The sequence below is a fragment of the Berghia stephanieae genome, chromosome 4 (assembly GCF_034508935.2).
Source record: "Berghia stephanieae isolate SIO BIC M18660-M18661 chromosome 4, UCSD_Bste_1.3, whole genome shotgun sequence".
In the NCBI taxonomy this organism is placed as follows: Eukaryota; Metazoa; Mollusca; class Gastropoda; order Nudibranchia; family Aeolidiidae; genus Berghia; species Berghia stephanieae.
This window is the reverse complement of record NC_088363.1, coordinates 20156456-20168955: the sequence shown is the minus strand read 5'-3', so window position 1 is coordinate 20168955 and position 12500 is coordinate 20156456. Positions and strand designations below refer to the sequence as shown.

General features: G+C 35.2%; 1 protein-coding gene across 1 annotated transcript in view; it reads right to left on the bottom strand.

Moving 5' to 3' along the window:
• The window catches only part of LOC144971716 (fibrinogen-like protein 1), a 1074-nt gene extending 951 nt beyond the window's left edge, over positions 1-123 (bottom strand). The window contains exon 1 of the mRNA XM_078912792.1: positions 1-123. This exon is cut by the window's left edge and continues 951 nt beyond it. Coding sequence (XP_078768918.1) covers positions 1-123 — 123 coding nt within the window.
• Between the last annotated feature and the right edge of the window lie 12377 nt (positions 124-12500).

The following is a 12500-nucleotide window of genomic DNA, read 5'->3' as shown; positions in this document are numbered from 1 at the left end:
TCCATCAGCAATTCGTTTCTGGACGTCACATATTGGTTCCTTGACAAACGTTGATTCATGATAAGAATCAGGCATAGACTGTTGTAACAGCATTGCAAATAAAACTACTCTCAAGCTCGTCATGTTGATGTTAAGAAATTTCGATTTGTTAAAGTATTTGTTTGAAAATCCTCGAAGCTAGATACGGGCATCAAAACGAGAGAACTGAAAATAGTACAACGAAGCTGACCTCTTATGCTGCATTCAAATTCGTCATAAATCCCGAATGAAGCTATGCGTATACATTCCTCAGAAGCAATTAAAGTTTTAGTCATGCCTTGCTTTAATGAGTGATGTTTCCTTCAAACTCTGAATGAAAGTAGGCTACGTCAAAGACAGCCCATCAATCGAATGAGTATTGTTTTATTTTGCATTAAAATATGAAACAAAACTATTTTCCAATATTTCCTGTGACAATAATGTTATGGATTTAATTCTGAAAGAAAATGCCTCAAGAAATATTATCTACAAATCTCAGTGTATTTACTTCTTTTTTCCCCAAGTGTTAGTTCATTGAAATGCATTGATTTGTCGTCTTTGTTTTAAATACAGTAAATGAAAAGGATTTCTATGGATTATAATCTAGAAGCATTTCGTATTCTTCAAACGGGAGATGTTTCTAGCTCTGAATTATGAGCAATACAAAAAAGAACGGATCGATAGATTATTCAATTATTTTTCCCTTTGTTTTTGTTTTTAGTTTTCTTTCTCCTTTGTCTACTTTGCCTTTTTTCTGCTTTTCCATTCGTTCCAAATGAAGCCTCAACAGAACAGTTTGGTTCACCCGCCTCGGAAGTCAACCTTCTTTGTAGGTTTAGGCTGATTTTGTCATCTCCTGATGTCCTTCCTGTCTAGATACTTCTTTCCCCAGGAAATTTGACCCTGGCGGCTCTGGGGGCCCAGCTCGTTCGGGTTCTAAGTTACAATGCGTCATTACGAGGGAAGTGGCGTCAAGACTGATGAAGCCTATTTGTCGTGATTATAGTCTAGCTGACTTTTTATCATGTGCAGTAATCATTAACCAGTTATCTGGAAAGACACGTATTTAAAAATCGGATTAAAAAACCTCCTCCTTCAAATATCAATCGTTTTAATTTGGATATCAACAGAATGATCTAGCATCTTGTGTTGAAAGATGCCTGCATCTGAAGTCACCAAGTAAAATTCAAAATGAATTGTGCAGGGAGTATCGAATTGATTCCAGGTGGAAATCGCATGCACCTTTGTCAAGACAAGTGTGAACGTTTTAGGCAAAGTGGTTGTCTCTTGGGAAGCGATTCAAAGAAGGGGGTTGGCATCTTAAAAAGAGCACGCACTGACGAAAATGTGGCCAGTGTTCGAAATTCTGTCGAGGACACACCTAAAAAGTCTGTATGTAGACGGTCTCATGGACTGTGATTGTCAGACACCTCAACATATCGTGTATTAAAATACGATCTAAAAATGATTCCCTATCGTGTTTCGATTCATCAAGGAATCACTCCAGACATTTTCCAACAGAGAAAGAACATGTGTCAAGGGTTTCCAACAAACATGGGAAAGAACGAATTTTTAAGGACCACTTGGTTCATTATGCAGCACATTTTTATTTAACTGGAAACATCAATTCTCGTAACGTTATCCATTGTTCAAAAGAATGACCGGACAATATCGACATCGAACGAGATCGACATGTGCAAAAACAACATCTTGGGTGGCTCTAAGCGCTCAGGGCATCATCGGGCCAAGTTGGTTTTGTGATAAAAATGGAGAGACACAAATTGTTACCACAGATTGTTGTGTCTAAGTATTATGGCAATTTTGTCAATCTTTGGGACGATTGTGTGGCAAAGAATAACAACAGTAATGGTTTATTCAGGATGTTGCAGCTCTCCATACAGCAAAATCATTCTTTGACTTGGATTCGAGCTCATTTTGGTGACCGTGTCATTAGCCGTTGTACGGATCATCCTTGGTACTCTCACAACCCCGACTTGAACTCTCTGGAATATTTTTCTTTGGGGCTATTTACAAGACCAAATGTCAGGAGAAAGATTCCAGTCTTCAAGAACTGCGACACCGAGTAGAACAACTAGTGAAGATTATTGATTCGCAGCTTTTTGAGAGAGCCACATAATTTCATCACGTGTTGGACGCAAAAGGAATGAGGTAATTTCGAGCATCTTAAATTCACCATATAATAGTGGATAAAAAGTTGTGGCAGTTTGCGCGTTGTAATTCTTTAAAGAAGACACTGGTTGCTATGCCTGGGAAACTCCATGTACATCCAGTTAAATATCTGTCAAAACCAAAATGAGCCATTCTGCACCGCTTGAACAGCTGGAGAAAGGAATCTGTCTTAAGCAGAAGCAGATCTCATTCGTTGCAGTATGCTATCAAAATAAACAAGCTATTCTTAACCCAACCATTTCAAAGGTTGTTTTTCAAATCATAGTGGAACGTTTTAGTTTCTCGTTTACAATGACGTTCATAGAGGCCGACAAATCTAATATAATATAGAAACTGCACAAAGGGAAGGGTTGAGTGTGTCGACGGATATTGAAAGAATTTCCGAATAAGAATTAGACAAAGTTTTAATCTCCTTAGATTAGAAAGACGCAGTCCTCTAAAAGACCAAGGTCTACTAGCACAACTGATAGTTTATCCGCCGTGGGGGAACTTGCTTGCTCTCAAGAGGATGAGCCTGGGCTGCACAAATCGCAAAGAGAGATTGCGGCGATTTTACATGAGGAGGAGAATCAAGATGAAAATAATTTTTATGGTGACATAATTGCTCAAAATGGCAGAAAATTTTAGGATCATCTCCATTTTACTCTTTGCAATGTTGCGTCATTTTTCTCTGATATTGTATTTCTGAATACGGTTTTGAAAAGCCACTGTATCTTTTTTGTTTCTCAATTCATATTTATAAAATTATGACAATATACGTATAAAGATAAGTTTTTTTTGTTTTGGTGTTTTTGATTTGAAAAAAAAATCTAATGATGAATCTTAGAGATACAAGCCGACAAAGAGCGGCGAGTTTTTTGAGACCACATGATATATGACTGAATATTCATACCATGTCAACAATAAGAATGGGTGTTTTTAATTTTAAAAATGATTTACTTCAATACTTTCATCTGTTTTTCCCTTTTAAATATTTCATCTCAAAGAATACGCAATTTGTAATGTCCAATATATTGTACTTATGTTTTAAGGGCATTTAAGGAAAACTTAATTTGACACCACGCATGGAATAAACACCTAGTTTAAGGGAACATAACGCTCCAAGGAAATTGATCACATTTTGTAGAACTATTGAATACAACTCACGTTTGTTTTCTTTTGCGGTCATAGACTTGTTTTTAAAAGTAATTATCAGGTCAATACAAAGACTACGACCGGGACTTACCAAAAAATGACGTCAAAATACAAGGCGACGAATACAAAAAGAAAGTAAATTGTGAGTTGTTGTTGTTGTTCTTGTTGTTGTTGTTGTTGTTGTTGTTGTTGTTGTTGTTGTTGTTGTTGTTCTTCTTCTTCTTCTTCTTCTTCTTCTTCTTCTTCTTCTTCTTCTTCTTCTTCTTCTTCTTCTTCTTCTTCTTCTTCTTCTTTTTGTTTTCAAGTTTTGTTGAATTATAAGTGCTTTGTAGTTCTGTAGTTGGAAAATATTGAAGACAAACAATATGTAGAAATGACTATCTTCAATAAATAACAAAGGATAAATGAGTTTTGACGCTTCGAGTTTCCTCTTTATCAAATCAAATAATTAAACACGTAGAAAATGAACAGATTGATTGTATTGGGAGAAAAATGAGCAAAGGCAGAAAATAATGTGTTTATTTCCTCTCTCTTTAAAAAAAACCCCAAAGCACATTTTCCTTTTCTTTTTTTTTAAATTTTTTTTGCTACACCCAATCCATTTAGCAACTCCTGAAATGCATGGATAAGCTCTGTTACTATAAATAGATCCAGCACCACAGCTGTGGAAGCCAGTAGGTAAATGACCGATGTAGTGTGGTCATGGAGGCTATCCAAACATTCATTGTGTGGCAATGCGTAAAGAAAAGTATTTTTGTCACCACTAGATGTTATGGCAGTTCGTTACGTAACTTTAACATTGCACCTCTCCATCACGTCTCTATAGATAGAATGCGACTGACGTCAATGATGAAAACTTTTGTCTCTGGACAGCCAGAGATGTGATCGTTTTCACTGATTCTCCATTGTGGACTGTTAGAACTGAGAATTATGTTTTATTGTGTTGGCTACAACAATCTGTCATGGTTTGGCAGTCAAAATTAGTACCAGTAAGCATTTAGCAGTTTGCAATTTATGACAATACTGTCTTTCTTGTGTGAACCAGGAAGGTAACCCGTTTTTATGGCATTCTATACATATTTTTCTGTGTGTTGGTTATTTTATATATACCTTTTGCAGTTGATCTTCTGGCTTCAGTGATGGCATCTTATTTTAGAGCCTAAATAAATACTGTTCGTCAATAACAATCATCTATCCAAGCTCTTTTACGCCACTTAATTATAAAAAAAACTGCCTATAGCTCGATTTTGAGTGATGCATTGGTGTTTATATTGTTATTATTATTTGCCGAGGAAGGATTTTGAGGTGTTTGAAATAATTCGAAGCTATTCATTTTTGTTTAGGCCTTCAATTTTATTATTTTTTTATTTGTCGTGATTTTTCTCTAACTGGCTTTTTATCATGTGCAATAATTGTTAACACGAAGTCCCTCGGGTTTGAGAGTTTGTGTTTTTTATTTTGGTCGATCAATATTTGAAGGACGAGTTTTCTGGCCAAATCATTGAATTCGTGTCTTCCCAGAGGACAGCAGTTGACTGATTAAATGATTTTTCCTTCAAAAACAGGGGATCAGTTTGTGTCACGTAAATTACATCTGTTTTTTCTGAGCAATCCTATTAGTTGTAACGATTTTTGTCAACCAAAGTAAACTGTAAGCCGCAATTAATCCTTTCTAACTGACAGACTTTGACTTTCAAACAATGATACTTTTTTATTTACTTAGTTTTATTTCTTATTAATCTATTAAGTTACTATTGCCAATAACTTTAAGGTGAATATCCATACACCTATCTCTAATGTGTATGAATATATAAGAAAAAGATAAAAATAAACTGGCAAAGTTACGACAAACGTTGGATGTCTCTTACTCCTGAGGTTAAGATAAAAACAAAAAACAAACAAACAAACAACCCCCCCTAAAAAAAAACAAAAAAAAAACAAAAAAAGCAAATAAAAAAAAAAACAAAAAACAAAAAAACAAAAACCGAATGTGAATGTCCATACGCCTATCTCTAATGTGTATGAATATATAAGAAGAAGATAAAAATAAACTGGCAAAGTTACGACAAACGTTGGATGTCTCTTACTCCTGAGGTTAAGATAAAAACAAAAAACAAACAAACAAACAACCCCCCTAAAAAAAAACAAAAAAACAAAAAAAGCAAATAAAAAAAAAATTAAAAAAAAAACAACCGAATAACAAACCAACCCCCCCCCCCCCCACAAAACTATGATACTAATTTATAGGCTATTTTCTGTTATAAATTTAATAAATTCTAGAACATAGCACATGTTTACGATATATTTATGTTATATATTATGTGTCAACTTTTAAAAATCATTTTCACGCATATTTCACGTTTGTAGTGCGGCTATGTGGTCTTGGGTTCGAATCCCTCTCTGAGCGGCGCATTGTTAAATCCTTGGAAAAGGAGGCTCTTTACTCACATTCTCTCACCTAACTCAGGTGTAAAACTAGTAACTTGGTGTTAACAGCTTAGTCTCTGTCTGAAAAAATTGTAATATCGTCTAAAAGGAGTTATGTCTCGTTATACATGTTAAGTGTTTCTGTTGACCAGGGACCCCTTGGAAAACGCATTGAGCACATTAAGTGGATATATAATATATTACAACTGTTACTATAAATGTTTAAGGGCTGGGACTTGTGAGTTCTTCAAGTTAACCGCATTGTACTGTCACAACACACCTTTCCTCCTGTTATATATAAAGTATAATCTTTTCGAAATTGCATTTTTAAAAATTCATTCGTTGAAATCATTTATACCCAGATTAGTTCATAAATTATGTATATATATATATATATATATATATACACACACACACACACACACACACACAGAGAGAGAGAGAGAGAGAGAGAGAGAGAGAGAGAGAGAGAAAGAGAGAGAGAGAGAGAGAGAGAGAGAGAGAGAGATATGACGCACTTAAATTTTCCATCTTATAACCCCAGTCCGTTGATCAAAATAGGGTAACAATAGTATGAAGTAAGGCTATAAAATGATAATAATTGTTTTCATGGAGAGATATTTCACAGGGAGACAATGCCATACACCCCGAAGTGTAACTATTTGATGACGCATGACAAACTGTTCTCTGGTACAATGAAAGATGACAGGGCCGTTTCAAATTTAATGGAAAATCTTTTATCTATTCAAAATCGATTGACCCAAGCGACACGAAGATAATCTGGTATTGCCTCAAGGTGAATAATGTTTCTAGTACAGATGGAACTGATCAATTAAAAGGAGCAGAAAAAAAAGAAACAGAACAGAAAAAAAGAAAAAAACAATAATAATTAAAAGTGCAACAAAAAAAAAATGAGAATATCTAGTTGTACCGCCGGGCGCTTGTACCGATTGAACCTTACGATTGAAAAGTCCTGCGTTTGAAAATAATATACTTTTAATTGATTGTCGATGCCAGCTTCTGATGGATGCAATGGTGATAGGATTATTGTATTCTATTGTGACAAAACACATTTTAAACAAATTTGGCAAACCTCCCTCCTCCCCGCCAAAAAAAACCAAAAACAAAACAAATAAAAATAAACAAAAAACAAAATCAAAAACAAAAACAAAACAAAACCCCCCAAACCCAAATAAACAAACAAACAATAAAGTTTAAAAACCTGAGTTTAAAAAAAGTTGAATATTTAATCTTGATGACTTATATAGAGCATTATCTACTAAATGTGCTCAAAACGCTTTACAAGCGGTCCCTAGACAATAGCAACACTTACCATATAAGACGCCTGTTAGGTCTATTACAATTTTTTCCAACAGAGACAGGGCTGTAAACGACCATGTACTTATTTTCCTCATGAGTACGGTGAGAGAATGTGAGTAAATAGCCTTTTCCAAGGACTCAATTATGCGCCGTTCAGAGCTGGACTCGAACCCACGACCTTCCGATCCGAAGGCAAGTGTCATCACACAAGACCAAAGAGCCGCACATATTGAATTAATAAATATTATGTAGATTAATGCTCATCTCATAGAACCAGATCTTGGCTCTGGGGTATGGTGTAGAAATTAAAAGTCAAGTGAGGTTGAGAGTGACCAGTGACAGAATGGGTGACAATGGTAATAAAGCTTTGAGATTGTTCTGTTACTGAGTGAGGCAATAAAAACACACCATTTCACTCCATTCCGATGTGAAGGAGTAATAAACGGCTTCCGACAGTGACGCAAATTGTTAGAGTGTAAGAAGAAAAAGGATGCATAGCAGGCAACTGTCTCTGTTTCGTTTAGTTCTTTTAAAAAGTAATAAACAAAAATGAATATAACAGTTTCAAAAAAGAACAAAATACCAAATACAGAACGTTTGGGGCTCAAAACCTTTCTTCAGCCAAAAAAAAAAAACAAACAAAAAAAACAAAAGCAAAAAAAAAAAAAAACAAGCAAAAATTAAAAAAAAAAAAAACAAAAAATTAAAAAACAAACAACAAACAATGAAAAACATAAATACATTATTTTTTTAAAAATCCCATATCTACGGTAGAGAAATATTTGGTACATATTCTAGCAGCTTACTATCATTTAGATTTAGTTCTTGAAAAACTTGAGCTTTTTATATAGCGCAATATCCACTAAAAGTGCTCAAAGCGCTTTACAACGGGTGCCTAACCAACAGCAACACGTAACACGTAGGAAAAGAAATGACGCCTGTTAGGTGATATTACCATTTTTTTCCGAGAGAGAGACAACGCTTTTAGCAGCTAGGTACTCATTTTACACCTGAGTACGGTGAGAGAGTGTGAGTAAAGAGCCTTTTCTAAGGACTCAACTATGCGTCGAGCGAGGCTCGAACCCAGGACCTTCCGATCCGGAAGCGAGTGTCATACCACATGACCACATAGCCGCACATACGGGCTTCCACTTTAAAATTGTTTTCATTGCAATCAATACACCTCCACCTGTCTTGCTACTATCCCTGTCTTTTCTGTAAATTTCACTCTTCCAAATTAAGTTAACAGTTGTTTATATTTTCGTTTAGCCATGTTTCAATTTCAATAATCTATGATAATATTCGAGTTTTCCTCACTCACCAACTGCCTAAATTCATCATTGTTATTTTTTTCAAACTTTGAAAGTTTATGACTAAAAACATTAGTGCCTGACCTTAGTTAGTTCCTCTGTGTTCTAATGATGCACATCTCTCTTCTTTCTGGCCCTGCATGTTTATCTTTTACCAATACTTTTCTGAGTTGTTTTTTTTTACATTGTCAATGTCTTTTGATTATAGACAAATAAAAGTAGAAAGACTAACATTTGACAGTATATTATAGGGGCAGCGTGGCTCAGTAGTACGGTCTTTGATTCGTACCCGAAAGGTACAGAGTTCAATCACCGCCGCTGCGCTGTGTTGCCTTGAGCAAGTCACCTCGCCCTTGCTCACTTTGCGGCGATGCTCTGCGGCTAACACCTGGGTTATTCCAGTCTTCCCTTGGAATAGATCATAATGACAAATTTCCCCTTGGGGATGAATAAAGGGAATTAAAAAAAATTATTTAGTCTTAATTCTAACATTCTGACTTTTAGAATTTAGTATTAATATGACATAGAAGTCGCAACGTCATACCACCCTCTCTTCCGGTTCAAAACTTCAGGAATGAATAATGAAAAATGATTATGCTAAATATTCAATCATAAGGTGGCATAACTATATCAGTATATATAGACATATTCTTAGGATACATGGGTGTAAAAGAGCGGGGATGAGTGATCTTCATTGACGACCAGCATTTATTTAGGCTAGAAAATAAGATGCCATCAGTCTAAAACCAAAAGTTCAATTCCACAAGGTATACCTCCAGTCCTCCAGAAGAGTGGTTTTACACTTCCAATGAGATTGGAACTAGTTTTTTGACACCAGACTTTTGTTCCCCAATTAATTTGTCGCCCGATTGTTTTACCTGGCCTCATATCTACCCCATTTACTCCCATATCTCGCAATCCTTGATTACCCATTTCTCAATGTTATTATCCCCCCCCCCCTTTTATTTTTTTTGCAAAGAATGCATTTTTATTGTTTTATTTATTGATAAACATTCTAATAAAAACACTTTTCTTTAAATAACTAGAATTAGAATGCTCCAAAAGTTATCCAAAAAATCAAAATAATAATTATTTTACTCTATTGCGACCTGCTTCAGCCCCAAGATTAGTGATAAAATGATAATTGCAAGGACCCCTTCAAACAAAACTTGAAGCCGGGTCTTGTAGTTTTTCCTATTTTATTGATGTTATGCGTTTAGGTAAAATACTCAAAACGTCCACCACCCGGAGATTAAAACTGTGTTATATTAAACGTTTATAGTCTGATTGATAAAATATAGTGAGAACTTCTCATACCAATGGCTGGCTGAAAACAATAACAAAGAGCTGAGTGACGTCAATTTCGTTCCTTTTACAGCGGGCTTGAGGTTGAGTCACAAATCTTGTGTTTTGATTGGTTAAAAATCTACTGGTGATGAATTGATTTCTACCAATTGACATTTAAAACGTTTTAAACTTTTTTTTTTATCTTCACATTTTTATTATTGAACATTTTTGTAGTATGCCCTTTTCTGGTCTTGATTAAAGTGTTTCCTAATTTATCTGCTTCCACAGCCTTCGTATTTACACATCAAATTGGGAAAAAAAGTCGTGACGTCACATCTTCTATATTTCTGGTTCCAAAATCATTGGAAGTGTGCATGTAACCAGTCCTTCGGGGGACTAATGGTGAATAGGTTACATATTGAATTGAATCAAAGGTGTCATAACTATTTTAGTAGCACGGTATATGGGCAGATTCTAAGGGTCACGGGACGTAAATGAGTGAGCCCGTAGGATGAATAATCTTTATTGACGACAAGCAGATATTTAGACCAGAAAATAAGATGGCCATCACTCTGAAACCAGAAGATCATTCACAAAAGGTATGTACTCAGTCTTCCGGACCAGTGGTTTTACATTTCCAATGCGATAGCATCCAGTTTTTTTATATCACACTTTTGCTCGATATTTATTGGCATTGTTTGTTATCAAACGTGTTTATGTTGCCTTGCGAGCGTGCAATGAGGCTTCAAATTGCATTTTAATCTTCAATGTATACACATTCCTGAACTGGAGTTGTAATTTATGCTTTAATAAAGGCTGGGACTTTTTCAGGGTCCACTTTTGCAACCTGTTCTTTCATGACATAAATTCCAGCTCAAACCCTGCTGAAATTATCAATTTTACTACCAAATATAATATAATTCTTTTTATGAAAAAAGGTAGAGAATACGCTTCAACAGCCGTAACGTCAGTTTCCTCGTAATGACGCATGGTAACTTAGTAACTGGCTCTAAACTATCGGAACAATGGAGGACGCCCTTATGAAATATTTCTCCGACGAGCATAAAAGCGTATCCAGAGGAGAAAAGAAAAACATAAATCTGATCATGTTTTGACTATTACACATTCTGATCACAAGACATATGAAAAGTTCTAGCCAGCATGAAGAATAAAAAGTACAGATTTGTTTTGTTTAGAACCAAGATGGCCGCCGTTGCTGGGCTAAGTGACATCAGACTATTGAATCCAATTGAAATCGATCCTATTGATGCTATACGTTTAGGTAAAATATCCACAACATCCGTCAGATATAACACAAAGCTATATGTAACCTTGAATGTTTAAAGATTGACTGATATATTTTAGTGAAAACTAGTCATTAAAATGACTGTCAAAAAACAAGAGCAAAGAGCTGAGGGAGGTCAAGATCGTTTCTTCCATTTTGATGAAGAAAACGATATCGTTTTTCGAATTTTAGACAATTTTAGAATGAAATCTCTCTAATCGATAACAAGAATTTGGTGTCAGTTATCATTTCCGTCGTATTACTAATGAACTCCCAAATCCAGTTAATTTTACAAGTTATCAAAAATGTTAAATGACCGCCGCTACTAAGGCAATCGTTGTGCAACACATTTTGAAGCCTGATGTTTTTTTAAATTTTGAAAAAAAAAATTCCCGTTTTTTTCAGTTTAAGATATTGCAGTGAGAGAGAGAGAGAGAGAGAGAGAGAGAGAGGGAGAGAGAGAGAGAGAGAGAGAGAGGGAGAGAGAGAGGAGAGATAGATAGAGAGAGAGAGAGAGAGGGAGAGAGAGAGAGAGAGAGAGAGAGAGAGAGAGAGAGAGAGAGAGAGAGAGAGAGTATTTCATCGTGTAATATTAATTTTGATTATTAACAAAGTGAATATGATTTTTTCAGTTTGATTTAATTAGCGCTAATCTAGCTATTTTTTTAATTTATTTATTTATGTGCGATTGAAATATTCTTATTGCAAATGATATTGCGACGGGCCCATGTTATTTCTAGTCTGACAGCCGAACGCAATTATGGACTTAATATAGCATTGTTGCATTTGCGTTGGTTTGAGAACACTTATTTGCATTACAATTTGGGTTATCAGACCTGCATATATGTACACATTTGTACACGTCTGTAAAACGTATAAATAAACTTTTAACTTGAACGTAGTATAATTTTAATTAGTTCAAATAAACAAGTCAGATTGGATAGATATTGTAACATAGTGTCATGTAACCAACAGGCATAGTAGCTATATATTGCATAATATATTGATGCTCTGCGCTTAGGTAAAATACACACACTATCCTCCAGTCGGATATGGCGTACTAAAACACAAAACTATGAGTAACCTTAAACGTTTATAGTCTAATTGATATATTATAGTGATGAAAAATAAAGTACTGAACAAGTATGTATGAAAGGTGCCAGACAAAGCAAGAAAGAAAACTACAAGAAAAAAATCATCCTAAAAAAATCAGTCGACTTCGAATGGGGATCGAACCTCAGACCTTCTGATTTCCGGTAATGAAACCTGTCCCGCCTAAAATCGGAGCTCGTCGATTTTATGTTTTAAAAAAATAAATTAAATTTCAATGGATAACATGGGTGATTCGTATTAATGGCGTCGGACGTCTACGTGACCCGCTGTCTCAAAGCGTTATTATGTTGGGATGAACAGGATTCAGGAAATTGAATTTCTAGCCACAAATCTCTATCAACTTTGCATTAATTTCTCTTTGTCATGATGGAGAACAATAAAGACTATTTCTGGCATTGCCCCAAAACTCCAAGTTC